Source organism: Oxyura jamaicensis, chromosome 4 (genome assembly GCF_011077185.1).
Source record: "Oxyura jamaicensis isolate SHBP4307 breed ruddy duck chromosome 4, BPBGC_Ojam_1.0, whole genome shotgun sequence".
Lineage (NCBI taxonomy): Eukaryota > Metazoa > Chordata > Aves > Anseriformes > Anatidae > Oxyura > Oxyura jamaicensis.
The window spans coordinates 45,585,722-45,601,677 of record NC_048896.1 but is presented as its reverse complement, the minus strand read 5'-3'; the positions used below and the strand labels follow the sequence as shown (position 1 = coordinate 45,601,677).

General features: G+C 38.4%; 2 protein-coding genes across 6 annotated transcripts in view; one reads left to right on the top strand and one right to left on the bottom strand.

Moving 5' to 3' along the window:
- The window catches only part of TBCK (TBC1 domain containing kinase), a 108,763-nt gene extending 99,444 nt beyond the window's left edge, over positions 1-9,319 (bottom strand). Inside the window, exons 1-4 of one of the 4 annotated variants that reach the window (XM_035326348.1) lie at positions 9,224-9,319; positions 8,867-8,951; positions 3,008-3,236; positions 471-543 (exon numbers count right to left, since the gene is read on the bottom strand). In XM_035326348.1, coding sequence (XP_035182239.1) covers positions 471-543; positions 3,008-3,200 — 266 coding nt within the window. In that variant the 5' untranslated portion in view covers positions 3,201-3,236; positions 8,867-8,951; positions 9,224-9,319. Of the gene's footprint in view, positions 1-470; positions 544-3,007; positions 3,243-8,866; positions 9,084-9,168; positions 9,187-9,223 lie in introns of those variants that run through there. The other 3 variants (XM_035326346.1, XM_035326347.1, XM_035326350.1) reach the window with 3 other exon arrangements.
- Positions 9,320-9,475: 156 nt separating this feature from the next.
- Positions 9,476-15,956, top strand: part of AIMP1 (aminoacyl tRNA synthetase complex interacting multifunctional protein 1) — a 36,909-nt gene continuing 30,428 nt past the window's right edge. The window contains exon 1 of one of the 2 annotated variants that reach the window (XM_035326355.1): positions 9,476-9,615. Coding sequence is in view for 1 of the 2 variants with exons in the window: in XM_035326354.1 (XP_035182245.1) it covers positions 9,568-9,569 (2 nt within the window). In the remaining variant the exon portion in view is untranslated. The remainder of the gene's footprint in view (positions 9,616-15,956) is intronic. The other variant, XM_035326354.1, reaches the window with a different exon arrangement.

The window sequence follows — 15,956 nt, the reverse complement described above, 5'->3', positions numbered from 1 at the left end:
TATGTATCTGACATCCTGTCCACTTTTCTAGTTAACAAGTTCATATATTTCTGCATATGAAAAGCACGCACCAAATCCTATCACCTGTAGTGAAAGCTGCATTTCATCATGTGGTAGACATAAAATTTTCAAATTAATTCTGAGGAAGATAATGATTCTGTAACAGGTTTGATAGTATTTTTTTAAAAAAAGAAACCCCAAAACTGCTATTACAAGACAGGATTTTATGAGCTACAAAGTATTTCAGTTGTAAACTCCCCATATATCTTCCAGCTTCTTGAATTTTACAGAAGTACGTACTCCAGGCATACGTTTGTCTGATAAACAATGTTTTTATGTTCAGCTTTAACAGAGTGAAATTTATATAAACCAATAAAAGTTTAAAGAGAAAAAAAAAAGAGGCTAGGAATTAGCCACAGATGATATGTGAAACTTTGTCAAGTGGATTTGAGGTTAACTTGACACCTTACCTGACTGGTTTTCTTTCTCGTAGCAGATCTTCCAGACTCCCTTCACAGTGTTCAGCAGCCACAACCAGCCTCTCTAATTAAAAAAAAAAGGATATGAGGATTAGAATGCAAGTGAGACAATGTGAATTCAGTCTTCTCAGTACCTATTTGGCAGATGTTAAATTATTTTGACATATGATGTATAGGAAACTGTACATAAGTAATTATGTACAACTTGTATATATCATGATCATTTTCATTTATGAAATAGAGTAGATTACATGACTGAAGCAGATCTTTCTTGTTTTTGTTTCCCTAATCAAAAGTATTGCTATTCCATCCATCCAGTAACCTACTAAATTCTGAGCCCCTCAGCTGACGACAGTCAAATTTGACTCAAGAATAGAGGTTTCAAAGAAGGCAAATATTCACAAATTTACAGAAATCTGTGGTTGAGTTGAGAGAGAGAGAGAATCAAAGCAACATCAACCTTGAGGAAAAGGATTCAGAGTGAGCAAAGCAGTTTCAGTCCTGACTGACCAGCTAGCTGTAGTACTTTTTGCCCCAGCAGAGGGTTTGCATGGGTCTCACATGTTCTAGGTATGGCTCTGAATACAGAGGAAGCGACAAAACTATTGTTCCACTGAAGATGGTAACTATAAAGGGAAGGTGATAGTGCAAGACAGTGTGCAGGGGAGAGAGAGAACTACAGACCGAGGAGGCTTTGCTACTTCTGATACGCACAGAACAGCAAGTACTGAATGTTCAGATTCAAAACCTAATCAAACTAAGCTATTCCAAAATATTCTTACAAGACTGTTACAATAACAAAGATGGAAAACACTGCAAGGCACACAAGTGGTAACACATTAAAGCTGGAATGCTCACTTAACTCTTTCCTTCTCCTTCCTGAAATCAAAGGACCGCTTACACTTTATTTGGAATAAACAATTCTAGAATCGCCTTCTATAATGCTATCCAAGGTTTACAAATAAATTAATTTCACAAAGAAAAAAGACTTTAATTTGAATATTTTTCTATTATTTATACACTAGTCTTCTGAGGGTCTTTTGTGGGGAATGCATACATGTAATTTTTTTGCATCATTTTCCTAGACTGCTATTGTACTTCTCTGTGAGGAGAGAAACTGACATTTTCATGAAAAACAACATTAAATCACTACATCCAGATGGACAAGTGAAGAATTCTGTCAGTATCAGAATGATAAACTTTCCCATCAATGTTATCAGTGTGTTAGTAAGAAAAACTGTATTATTTGAAAGTGATTAACTGGTATTCTAACCACTATAAATGGACAGTCTTTTGACTTCAAGTTAGACGTTTCATTTGCTATTCTGCAAGCTACTTTAATGATCTTAAGATGTTTTCTCCTTCATATTTACATGCACTGAAACCTTCACATCAAGGACTCTTCGCTGTCAAAAAGGCCGAGCTTGCCTATTTAACCACCTCTCGTATTTGTTATGATAGCTAATTTTTCCTAACCTCTCACCTCAAACAGTATTATTAGGAAACCCCATTTTCTGTTTGATGGGGTACTAGCCAACCTAAGATGAAAACAAATAATATTTCTAGATCTCCTGGCTGAAGAAAACTAAAAATTTACAAGTTTGAGAACAAAACATAAAAAGGACCTTCCCCTACCCCGGAATACTTCAGAACATTTTCAGTTGGCAATATCACAATTTTCTAAAAATCTGAAACGTCCTATCATCCTGAATTACAGGGGAAATATATTACCTGCTCTACTTTATGAGACAGTGTAACTACTCAAATACATAGAATGCACTTTTATATTGGAACATCGTTGGTTTAACAGTTAAAGCTGGTAACCACATACATTCTGTCACAGGTGTTGCAGACTTTTTGTGGAAATAAAGTGCTGTACTCCTGCTGAGCTTGCAACAGAGATCATCTGGAGCATAAAAAACAATTGAAGCAGTATTTGAGCTAACAATACATGTGAAAACAGTTATTATAAAACCCTCTGTACTAAAATAAAGTAATTGTTAGTGGGAAAGATCTTAAGCAGCCAGAATTCAGAAAAAATAAAAATATGAGAAGCTTGCAGCCAAGATACAAGATAACTGAGACACCTAGAACAGCTGCAAATGAAGTACAAGAGACCCGAGCATCACATTGAAATTGATCACAGAAACACAGTGTAGAGGCTCAGCATCACAAATGCCTGCATTTCAGTGTCCTACATAGACATGGTGCAGCAATCGAGTACAAGAATTTTACAGTAAGGAATAAAAAAAAAAAAAAAAAGTTTTTAGCTTTTTTCAGTTAGCATAACGTGTAACAAGAGAGAACACTGACAATAACCTCTGCCTTAACTCTGCAGAAAAGAAACAAAAGCACTAATACTGCCTGTTACATCAATGGCGTGCAGTCATTTTGGGCCTGAAAACCAGCCACCTTCTTTAACTGGTGCCATAAAGGCAATATTCTGCTCGGGCACCTTCAGATATTTTTTTTCCATAGAAATATAACCATAACCAAACATAAAATATCCTCATTAAACAGATACTCACCATGTTTACCCCTGGTAATATCGACATACTGGCAAAGCCTGGGATGGGTCATTGTTTTAAGGATTTGAAATCTCCCCAAAATTTTGATGGAGTTGGGAGTCAGAGGAAGGCCATTGCTTCCACAAACATCATGAGGAAGAGCTGAGGCAAAGAAGGTGGAGGCACCCATCTCCGTGTCTTTTAAAGGAAACATCTCTTTTGCATGACCTTATGCCCTTCCAAGCGACTTCTGTTCCTTAGAAAGAAAACACAGATTAAAAATGTATACACAAAAGATACAAATTCTTCTGACGCAGCTTATGAGTTGTTTAATAATGAAATTAAGACTTCTTTTCTCCATTGGGGAGGCACTTTTGAATAACGAACACAATAATATTAATAATACAATGCAGCTGCATCATAAACACTACATTTAAAGATGAAAATACAGTGTTAGTTCTAAACACAGAGGTAAGAATCAAAACTATTTTTAGGAACAGACAAATGCTTTAACACAAGCAATCTTCAGATGACTACTGCAATACAGCAAGTTATTATTCAAAATCCAGTAAAGGCGCTAAAAAGAAAAACACTCTTCTAAAATATCACCTTGTACCAGCAGGCCACAAGTCTAGATTAGCATAGCTTTAGTAATAATCCAGCATCTATATACCATAGCATTCCAGGTATGTAAAGCTAGGAAGTTACAAGCCTTCTGTCCTGCCAATATTTCCTTCCATACCAATAGGTAAATCGTTAGCTCCCACACTGACTCAATAACAAACCAGGGAAGTGATCTATGTTAAATATTTCTGTGGGACCGACCTCTTGTCGAAGAAGTTAGCTTTCAGGTCAGTTCCAGGAGCATTTAGTTTCATGCCCACTTTTCTCCCCAGCAGGAACAACCTTGTTGAACCTCCACTACTCTGAACTATGCATTTCCATTTAGCATGAGCTAAATATTTTCTCTGCACTTTTCCATAACCAACTATTATGCAGTTCAAGAATATAAAAACCTAGAACACGCACAAGTAGCAGAGACCTCCACAATCAGCTAGACCTCAGATAAAACCTTCTGGCCTCTTTCTACCAGCAGGCTAAGATTTGCTATACCAGGTACCACAATCCAAAAAAGGAATCAAGCCTCTGCTCAACCCATTTCTGGACTGCCCAGATCATGAATCAAGACACTGCAAGCTGTCATGAGATAGTATAGCTCTTCTGTATGTCAGCTTCCATAACACACACAAATTTGCATATAAGGGCACAAGAAGAAAGAGAAAAAGGCCAAGCTTAAGTGCTCTTTAGGTGAGCTCTGGCCTGCAAGCTGTGACAGTGAAGTGCATTTCCATGGAACAATGGACAAGAGGACTCAGAACAAAAAGCTTAATCAACAAGCCTACGCAGGAGAGTACCATCCAGCTAACTTCAACTCCAGAGTCCAGAGGCCCCTGTGTATGTAATCAACAGAAACAGTCCACCATCTGATGTGGAAAGTACATCCAACTCTCTCATCAGATAAAGAACAGTAATTCTAGGCTCTAAAGAGTAGAAACAGGTATGTAGCTGCACCAGGATAATTGGAGAGGCAGAGGAACCCACAGGATTTGAAGCCCGTAAGAGAAATAACAGGAAAAGCTTAAAGTATAAAACCAGTGTAATTCTTTCAAACCAGATGTGATAATTCTTTATCATCTCAGGGGCTTCAAGAAATAAAAAATGGGTACAAAAAATACACACACCATTAACGAAACTAAATGCTGCTATTTATTGGCCTCTTGGTGAACATCACAACCTTGTAACCTACACAAAAATCCCATTAAAAATAGTTTTTGTGCATCTTAACTGAGATAGCGTCCTCCTTAACAGGCTGCACAGAGATCCTCCTACACCAGACACATTTACCAAGTCTATACAAATGGGAATTACAGAGCATACCTTCTGTTTTCACTAGTACAGTCTGAGTTAAGATACAAAGTAAATATAAGACTGCTATATATTTGTGTGCATGTTGGACTTTGCCCAAAGAAACAAGAATGTGAGATATGGTCCTTTAATTTCTAGCATAGATCACTGTATTAAAAACAGAAGAAAAATGCAAAATGGCACTGTTGTTTTTATATTTGTATTTTTGTATCAGAAGTCCTCTTTGTAAAGATACAATGTTTTCATATTCATGGATACTTAATTTTTTGGGAAAGTCATTTTTTAGGATGCCAACAAAGCAACTAACAGTTAGAATGTACCACTGAAAAACATAAATGGGATTGAGTGGAAGCAAAAAGATTTGTCAGACAGCAAGTTCCAATAGGAAAGCTTCAACTGTTTATTTACCATAAGTTATGATCCAGATTCCTGTAAAAACATTGCGCCAAAGGAACTACCTGGGTTCAGAAAGAAAATATTTATTAACCATGAAGAAAGAATTCTGATTTAGAAAGTGAGTTATAACCCTATTTGGCACATCGGTCCTCCAATAACTACTTTAGAGTAAAGAAATGTTAATATAACCAGAGTCTGGGGGCAGAGGTGTGCAGAAGGAGTAAATTTATACCAAACAATGTGATGTATTTTGTTTTTAATATATGTATATAAATACTTCAATATGTTGTGCAAAACATATTTACTCAGGTAAGAAAGGTCTTCTTTAATGTGGAAAAAATAATCTGCTAGACAGTCCTTAATATACACTATCTGCTTTCAGCTGACACTTAGAAGGAAATTTTAATTTTTAAAAAATGTTAAATATTAAAAGTTTAATAACCATTTAAAGAGATTAAACTTTTCTTCCATTCTAGATGCACTTTGCCTACAAGGATGAGTTAGACCACTTGGAATGTTTTCAACGAAACAACTGCAGACGTATCATCTGGTTGGGAAGCACACAGACAAAACAGAAGAAACAAGAAAAGCAAACAGTCTTTCCTGCCAGCCACTAAAAGGAATCAAGAAAGAATTTTAGAAGGCATGCATTAAAAGAGTTCTAATTACAAAGTTAATGCTGTTGAATCCACAAAAACAAACATTAAAAAGTTTTCTCTGATACTGGAAAAGAGCTAGTTCTGTCAATTGGTAATTTTACAATTAAGTTCTGATCTCCATCCTAACTCTCAACTTCCATAAATCTCAGGGACTGAATAGAAAAATAAACCAAGTAACCCTGAAACGAGAAGCTTAATCCTTCTTCCACCTTTAAAAAGGGCCACAAGTTACAGCCTAAGTGAAAGGTTCTTATAAACTAATTTTTTTGCAGTCTAATTATTTTTCCAGTAACAGACATTTCTAAATTCAAACATAAGTGTTATATACATTTTAAACATTCACCTGAAAAAAGATCTCATGTAACTTTATTTTAAACTTTCTCCAAATCCACAACAAAGTCAGGTACAACTGTAGAGATACAGGGTATGACACGTTCACTTCATGTGCGGGCCATTCTCCTCATGTTAATTTCAACACATGAAATTCATCTCTTCTACAGAGAAAAGGCATGTATTATGTTAATTTTATAATTTGGAGGAATGAATTATATTCTGCCGAACTTCCTAATTACTGTGAAATAAAAAGGGAAGAAGAAAAAGAAGAGTTTGTTATTTTAAATTGACACCAGGAACAGCTAAGGCAAATTCAATTCCAGGACTGAATTCTGGAAATTCAATTCTGATAATCCAAAACAGTGAGGATGGAGGAAGAAGCGATGACTTGTCTTATTAGTGTCATCTAAAATTACTGAGTCCTCTCCAAAGCTCTGCTTATTGAGTATATGAGAGACAGCCTACCACATCTGCAAAAGATGTCTGGCATAGAGATTAGAAGTCCAGAAGTGGCCTGGTTTGCATCCCACCTCTGAATGACCTTCCCTGCCTCACTACCCCCATCCAAATCTCCCTTAGAAACCTTTACAGTACACAGAAACACAAAATAACATTCCCAGCAAAACCACCACCAACAGATGTCTACAAGTACCTATTTCATGTGCAGATTAGCAATATTTTGCTAATCCTGTAGTATTGCCATGCCAAACGTTAACAAATAAAATACAAAAAAGTTAGCCCCCCCTTTTACTGAGCTCCTTATTTGCTCCTCTGAATACTTACTGCTCTCAGAGAACAAACTTTTTAATTCAAGTTTTAGCATTGTCTAGTCATCATTTTTCCGGTGAAGCGATGGTAAGACAATTGAGTCAATGAACACTAAGAACCTTGTCCTTAAAAAAAAAACACACCACCACCATCAAACATTTGGCTCTCAGAAGTAGGTATTGCATGTACAGCCAGACCGGCCAGAATTATCCATCCTGCAAAACGTATCTGTGGTTTCTAGAGAGTCCGTGTGCAGGAATAAATGAAGTTAACAACACTTGGTGATGTGTTGTGAAGTGGCTAGTTATTTAAAAGCCTCCTGAGTACCTGGATGTTCCTGTGCCTTGGCTTATCAAGGTAGCTTTTCAGAACAAAATATAATTAAAATGAATCCTGTTAAGGAATTATTTTTTCAAACAATCAGGAACAATTTCAGATGAGCAGCTGAACATCCTATGCTTACATCACTTTTCATGAAATACCTGCATTTTCAACATAGTATACCGTTTCGTAAAAAGAAAATATTTCAATATTTCAACAAAATATGTTCTGTGCTAATTCTTTATACCTAGATAAGAGTTTGTTAGAAAAATCACAACAATGACCAGGGATGTAGTTTGCTTCACAGAAGTAATTAAAAATAATCAACAAAAATATTAACCTATCAGCTCTATTCTTGCAGGGTAAAGGGACTGCAGATAACGTTTAGTTCACCCCATAAATCTGTTTTTGTTTGCACTGCAAATACCTACTTCAAACAACACTGATGTACTACAGACGTTCTATAAGATTGCTTTAGATTCTAAATGTAAACAGCATCGTTTTTTATTAAACATCTTCCCATTGGGAATAACAGCAGTATGTCTCTTTTTATAAAAAGTCCCAATTATTCTGACATTCATTTAAGGAAGAAGTATGCCATCTACAAATAAAGAATAACAATAGAATCAAGAGGGAATAGTGACAGAATGTTTAGCATATTCAAATCTTTTTTTTTTTTCCCCCCTAAAATTCTTGTCTAAACTAAAAAAAAAAAAAAAAAAAAAGCAGCATTATTACCTGTATCAAAATCATAATCACAGGCACACTTTGCCTAAACACTTTGATTCAGATTCCAGCTACAGCAATTCAGCACATCTATTTATATAATAAATAAATGTGTCAAAAATTTCATTTTAAAAGTTACTCAATTTGAGATTAACAGAAGATATAAAACGTGTTTCGTCAAGGCTCCACTGTCGTTATTTTGTCTCCTATGACTACAAACCTTTTTGGGGAAAAGAAAGAGAAATGTCACAGTGACTTTGTCACAAGTGATTGACGAATATTTGAAGACTTTTTCCTGAAGATTTGAAATAGTAATTCCCTTCCCTACTCTGGCAGGGATAGTCAAGCATCACTTCAGTCAAGTGGAATACAGCCATGAACAAACATGAAAAAGTGTTCTTTCTCAGCAGTAGTTGAAAAATTTTGTCATAGCCTCTGTCTTGTATGTGGGAGTTGTGTAATAAGGGTTAATGCCATTGTTCAAGGCAACTTAGTGCAACTACATAAAGCAGGGAGATTAAGCCGTTGCTGCTGTGAAGGGCAGGTGCAACAGCGAGGCTTAGCTGCATCCCGAATTTCATATCTGCAGGTAGAACATTTAGGAAAACAGTAAAACAAACCAACAAACCCCCTAAACCCAACACCTGGAGCACATCAAGGAGGCACACAGCCTAATTCTGACAGCCCAGGAGAGATTTTAGCAGGTGTAAACCCGCTATTTCTGTTAATTCTGTTACATTTACCCGCTTACCCGTGCAATTTGGGTCCCCGCCACTGTGCACATAAAGCCGGCCGTGTTGCCGTGTCACTTACACACGAAAGCTGGGGAATGGCCTCTGGCGAGAAGAAAAATTAACTGGAACCGGCTACAAGAGACCCCAAAAACCTACAAATGACCCCAACAGCCCTATAAGCACCCCGCCCGACGAGCAGCAAGACACCCATGGGGCCCCAAAACGAACCCCAGGCCTGTAAGCAGTCCCCTCAGCCCCCCCGTTACTAGCGGGGACCCCCCTTAACCCAGGGGCGGATCCCCTAAATCTGTCCCCTAGCCCTCAGGACGGGTCCCCCCCTCAGCCCCAGCCCGACCCGAGCCAGGTGCCGGCACCTCAGCGGCCGCCTGCGACACTCCGCCCCGCCAGCCCCGAAGGACCACACTGCGAGGCTGTTTGTACGCTGCCTGACTTTTCCTTTCACTCTAACCTTAAAAAATAAATAAAGCGCTGTTTTTTTTTATTATTATTTTTTTTCCCCGTTTCGTCAATTTTCCCTGCGCTAAGAACGTCACAGCACTGAGCTGGGGGGGGGGGGGGAGACGACGTGAAGGGATTTGGGGGGGGGCTTCAGGCGCCAGCTCGTGCAGCCCGGCGGCGGGGGCCTTCTTCCCTCAGCGCCGTGAGGTACGCGGCGGCGGCGGTGGGGACACGGCTCGGCTCGGGTTGGTTTCGGTTCATGTGAGTGCTGCCGGGCCGGCTCAGCACGGCCAGGTTTCCCTGCTAAGGGTGGCGTCTTGTCCTTAGAGTGGTCCCAGCCTGCCCCCGGGGCCGGCCCTCGCCGCCTCCGTGGGGCCGCGTCATGGCGCCGGGCCCGGGGATGGCGTTGTGGGGCCGTCAGGGGGCTGAGGGGTTGGGGCTTGGGGGGTTTTGGGGAGGGGTGAAGTCGCCCTCCTGGAGCAGGGGGTCGTGGAAGTGGTGTTGGGCTCGCCATGGCTTTGTTTGAGCGCGGGGTTGGGGTTTGGAGAGGAACCGTGGTATCCATGATATACTATGAATATATGGTCATTGTTTTGGTGTATAGACTTCACTGAGTGAGAGCTAGCATCGCCATGCCTTTGGTCTCTTCACAGGCTTGACGTACAGCTCGTATCTCGTTCTGGGGAAATGTGGATGGGATGAGAGGGATGGGCTGGTGATTTATTGCTCCTTAGGTTACGTTAGCAGCCCCCAACCCATCGTTGCATCTTTGTGCTGAGTTCGACACTTTGCAAAACGAGGAAAAACTGACTGCAGAATCAGTATGAAGTTGTCCTAGTGTTTCCTGCGCTTTCTGTTCCTTGAACTCTGATTTTTATTTTTATTTTTTCAACGTACTCCCTTCCTCTCACAAGTATTTGTGCTTCAGGGTACGCTTGACGTGAATTCTGTATTAATTAAAATCAATAGTGATCAAATACAGCATCCCGTTTTTGTAGGCCCTTTTCATTCACTTACTATGTTATTTCCCACTTACGTTTGAATAATTATACGTTATTTGAAGACCTATTGAAAAGGAAACCACAAATTTGTAAAAACAGCACCAAAGTCCTAAAACTACTTATAAAAAAATACTTAACATCCTTTAGTTCATGGTGTTTTCTTTATTTTCTGAAGCTCAGTCAAGGGGTTCTAGTCTAGTAGGTTTTGACTTTACACTGACTTGGATGTTCTCTTCCTAGTGAACAATAAAATGTTAATGAACAAATAATGCTATGTGGGGTGTATCGGTAGCGTTCCTCTTTTCCTGGTCGAGAACTTGTCTGCATACTGTATTTGGTAGAATCGCATTTTTGAAGAACAGATTTCTAATTTAGAGAATGTTGAAATAGATACATGTAAGTGCAATATTTTTCACTGAGATTTCATGCTATGTGATTAATAATCAGAATTGGTAGCTAAAATGACATGTCATCACAGTAATTTAAGATTTCCAGATTGTCGCTTAACCTGATGTTTTTCTTCCATAAACTCAAGTAGAAATGTTTGTGTTTTTTTTTATTATTATTTTTTATTTTTTATTTTTTTATTTTTTTTTAAGTTAGGACAAAAGTAGAAAGTTAGAAAAAAGAATTTGTTTTCGTTATTCTGCAGTATATTGAGATTCAGGACAACTGAAACAGTTGTACTGTAGCTTTCCAAACAGTTTACAGAAATAGTATAAAAATACTTCAAAATGTGTATACGTTCATGATACAGCACGGCTTATCCTATAGAACTGTGCTAATTTGTATTGTAAGGTAATAATATAAAAAATGTAAGGAAATAATCAGCTGAAGTGACTTGTGTATTAATTCTGAAGCAACAGGCCACTTCTAAAATCACTGTTTTTTGTAACTTTGCTGATTAGCAGGAGAATCAAAGCTTTGCTTTCTCAGCTCTTACCCCCAGTTCAGTAAAATAAAAAACTTTCAGATTATGTTACTCTGTTTCTATCTGAAAAAGGCCTAAGGAAGCAGCAGAGGTAGCTCGTATGTTTTAGAGGACAAGAACTCAAAAGTAATGGTATCAGGGTGAAGAATGGATCTTAAGTTGGCAAGAACAAGACTGAATTCAGATGCAAAACAGAAGTTTTATCAAGACCTGTCTAGCTTAAATCCCTCCTACTTAAAAAGTAGTCTTCTTCAGGGTACTCGGCTTGAGTATCGGGCTTGATGTGGATTTGCTTTGAATTCCTTTGACATACAAACATTTCTTAGTGATGAATATTCATGACTGTGACATGAATTTATGCTTCATGCAAGGAAAAGCCATCTCACTTCTGTTCTGGCCTCCATTTCATCCCATTTGTTTGGAAAATAGTGATCTGCTGTGAATAATTAGCCAACACTGTGCTAGCTTTTTTGGGTTGAGTGCTGCATTGGATTAGCTAGTTGGAAGATGTATTAGGTTTTCTTCTCAGTACACTGTAGAAATCCTGAATTTGGGAGGGGGACTTACTCAGTGACATGAGTAGAAGACAAATGAGTAAATTCTAGATAAGTTGGAGAACATGACTGAATTCGGAAGATGGAAAGAGCACAATAAATGTCTAAAACCAGGATGAGAAATGTCTGTATAATAAATGTGAGTGTAAAGCAGTTGTCATAAGGGGAAATAATCAAGTGTGGAGGAAGAGGAATCTGATTTCTATCAATGTTTTTGAGCTTTCTTGTGGCTGCATGTCACAGCTGCCATGTAGAGATTTCATTGACATTTGTCTCTTCTATGGAAGTGTTTTCTAAAACGTAAAGAATTTCAAATGCTAGGCAACACAGATAAAAGGAGTGGCCAGTGTAGAAGGCAGCTGCTAGGAACATCAGATGTGAGCAACGCAAACAGCTTCTCCTGTTTCTTTCGCTGATATGAGTTCTGTGACTGGAGTCCAACAGAGAAACGTGGTAACCCATTTAGTTTTCATTCTAAACAGTTAGCTGTATGGTTCTTGTACATTTCCCTTGTTGGATTTTCTATTGTACTTACCCATGGGAGCTGGGGAGGGGGGAGATCAAAGTTGAGTTTTCATTTCCATGGTTACCTTAGTATGAAATAGTAGCAAGAATGTTCCTCTGATAGCTGTTTTTTTTCTCTCTAGTGTGGCCAAAGCCATCTTTACCTGTTATTGAATACTATCTCAAGTCTCAAAGCAGCCTGATGAACATAACTGTTTTTTTTTGTTGTTGTTGTTGTTGTTGTTTTTTTTAATGCTTGGGAAAAATGCTTTTCTTCAAATAAATAAATAAATTTCTTGAGCAAAAACTGAAAATGGATTTACTGACCAGACTTGGTGACCATAGATCAGTAAGTCATCAGTGAGTTTTCCCAATTTCTTTTCTTCTGGAGAGTAAGAAAACAGAGTACTGCTGCGTTAGGAATTTTGAGGTACATTGCCAATGATTCATCTGGTTAGAATTAGTGCGAGTACCATAACCTACCTGCTGCTGCCTTAGACTTATAAAACATGGTTTAAGAGGACCTTGATGTTATTAGTTCTCTTCACATGTCCCAAAATTTCCCTCTGCTGTTCCTGGCAGATGCTTATTGTAATAGTTCTTTGCAATTCTGGTGATGGTCTGTGGAGACTATGGGATCTCAGTCTGCTCCCATATTTTAGTTATTCAGACTGTAAGAATGTATTCCTAATTTGTAACTTAGAGAAAATAAATTAGGAATTTGATTTGTCATCCATCATCATATGTTTCTCTGCTACATAGTAGGTACTGTGTAGAATTACTACGTTAGTATTGTAAGGCTGTCTTCTGTTGGTCTAGAAGCTGGCAAGAGAATTGTGACGATGTTTAAAAGCGGTAGGTAGCAAGAAAGATGACACAATATTGCTATAATCTTACTTGCACCCTTCTCTTTGAGAGGTGGCTGTTTGAAGAAAAAACAGGTTAAATTCCAGAAGAAAATAAAGGCACTAAAACTGCCTAAGGGATCTGCTCTGTGATACAAATGGTAACTGGTGACCTAGATTGTCCTCAGTTCTTGCTCATGTATCTTCTATTTCTTTAGTAGACAGTGCAATCTATGAAAAATAGATGTCTTACCCAAACCAAGAGTGAGTTAGCATTCCTCTACGTGACTACACTTGTATGGATAAAGTTGCTACAGCTCTAACATGAACTTCACAACCTGTTCCTCTTTCTCTGGGTTAAAAAATGTGGTATAATAAAGACGTCAATCAAGATATAGATTACGAGGAACTTAAGAAAAGGACTTTTTGGTGTGGAATATCTTTCCAATAAGGATATCTCTTCGGTTTAGTCTATTTTCAGCTGGGTCTGTCATTAGATGTCAAAGATACGATGCTCTCCTAGTGTGCCCTAAAGTGGGGGCTGCTGGGTGGGCCTCTAGCACTGCTGTCATTGGTCCAGGCCAAGCAATTTCTCCATCAGACTGTCTGGAGAAGATGCTTGGTGCAAGAACTGTGCAACTTCTCCCTGAAGTTCCTATGATCTCTCCAAATTGTTATTTACTTGATCAGCTTTGCAAATTGATTTATATGTCAGTTTCTTCAGAATGAGTGTAAAATTAGTATATTGATGTTTTATTTCACAGGTGGTTTATTTTTCCTGCTTTTCACAGTTAGCAAATCTTTGTATTTTGTTCTTCCAATTTATTGCACTTTAATATTTGGAAAAATAATTACAAAGGCAGATTTGCGGCTTATTTTTAAAAGTTAAAATACAGGGATATAAAAGAGGAAAATATTGTTGGTTGTTTTTAATGCTGGGTGTAAAGAAAAGACTTCAACAGGAGGGGAACAAAAGATGTCAAGCTCATTCTCATCTACTCTACCTAAATTGCTTCTGATGCATTTGCCTAACCTGTTTTTAAAACCTCCTAATGATGGATGTTGCACAACCTCCATAGGCAATCTGTTCAGTCCTTTACTCTTGCTTGAAAGCTTTCCAGATGTCCAACTTAAATCTTCCTTGCTTTTTCCTGTCTGGAGTAGACCTGGTGAACAGTTTAGTCCTGTTCTCATACCAACTTTATTTGTGTTTGAAGAATGAGACCCAGTCTCCCATCTTTCTTCTACAGACTAAACAACTCAACTTCTTCCAAGCCTTTTGATCTCCTTTGAAGTGTCTTTAAAAAGTTGAGGGACAGGAAAGGAGAACCTGACCAAAAGCAAATCTGTGGCAATTGTGAGTGGTCTTCAGTATGCGCGAGGGCTGTGGGAATATTGCTCGGGAAGCCTGTTGAGTAGCTGAAACATTTTGTCTGTGATAAACTGTGGCTAGAAAGTTTTCCTGGCTTGTCTTTCCTTTCTTTCCTCCTGTCTCCTTGAGCCTTCTTTTCTAGGGAGGTTACAACCTTGAAGAGATTTTTGTTTTTAAACTGAGGAATGCAGCAGGAGAATAGATTCACAGATAAGAACTTGTTCCCTAGCGTATTTGTGGTGTGGTCTTAAGTAAATGTACTCATTAGTTGATGTTCTATGTTTTGAGCCATAAATACATTTAATGATGAAGTCAGTAACAGGCATGGAATGCTTTTCAAGCGGGTGTTTTCCTCTTGAAAATGTAACCTGTGTGGTTCTAATCAATGAAATACATCTAATAGAACAGGAAAAAGCACTTTTTCAACATAACAAAAACGTGCTGCTGGTTTTCTTGAATAGCACAACTCTGCTCTGAGTATTTTGAGATAGTCACCGTGTTGGTCTGAGTACTGCTAAAGTGACCGAGTTCCTTGTCTCAGCATGGCCTGTACTTCTCCCAAATGCTTATAAATAAAGCACGGTTCGGTATTTGCGATGGGTTATTGCTGTGGTTTTAGGCATGGCAATTACTGCCACTCCTGCTGAGAGAATTCAGCATGCAGAATTCTGCTCAGTTTTCAAGGGGACAGCTGTTTATAATGCCGGTCATGACCTTCTCCTGGATGATATTCTGTAATAGTACGTAATGGGACAACACAGACATACACACAAAAAAAGTTTAATTTACTTTTTTTTTTTTTCTAAATGCTTTTTTTTGACGTACTTTTCTAAAGAAACCATCAGGACCAACAGGTGGTGCCTGTTTCAGATTTTACTGTCCTCTTACTTTTGTATCACTAGTTCATAGATTAGTTTACAATTTCACTTTTCAGCACTTTTAAATTACTTGGCCAGCTCAAGTGATACCGATGGGGACCGGAGAAGAGCAATTCAATCACTTGTTTGTTCCTTCCTAAACTATTTATTTTGCTATGACAATTAATCTCCACCAATTCTAATGCTGCTGCTCACAGGCTAATATTGAGCTGCATTAGCAGCAGCGTGTGACCACCATGGAATTTGTTTCTGCATCACGTTGTGTATTCTTTTTAAATGTCCTTGGTTCCTGTCCTCCTCTGTAACTCAGCAAATCTTGCTTCCTAACATGGGATTAGGGCAGGAGCAGGGAGATAAAATTAGCTGAGATAATAGGTCATCAAAATTAGCTGGGATATAATAGTCATCTTCGTGAATAATCTTTCCTTTGAAGTCTTGCACCAAAGCAAGTGTTTCGCTCCCAGCATTTTGCTTGTGTGCTTGCAGTTTGTCTTGTTTCATTTGGTTTTGTCAAGGTGTCCTCAGTTGTCTCCTCTTAACGCTGGGTCACCCATTCAGTACAG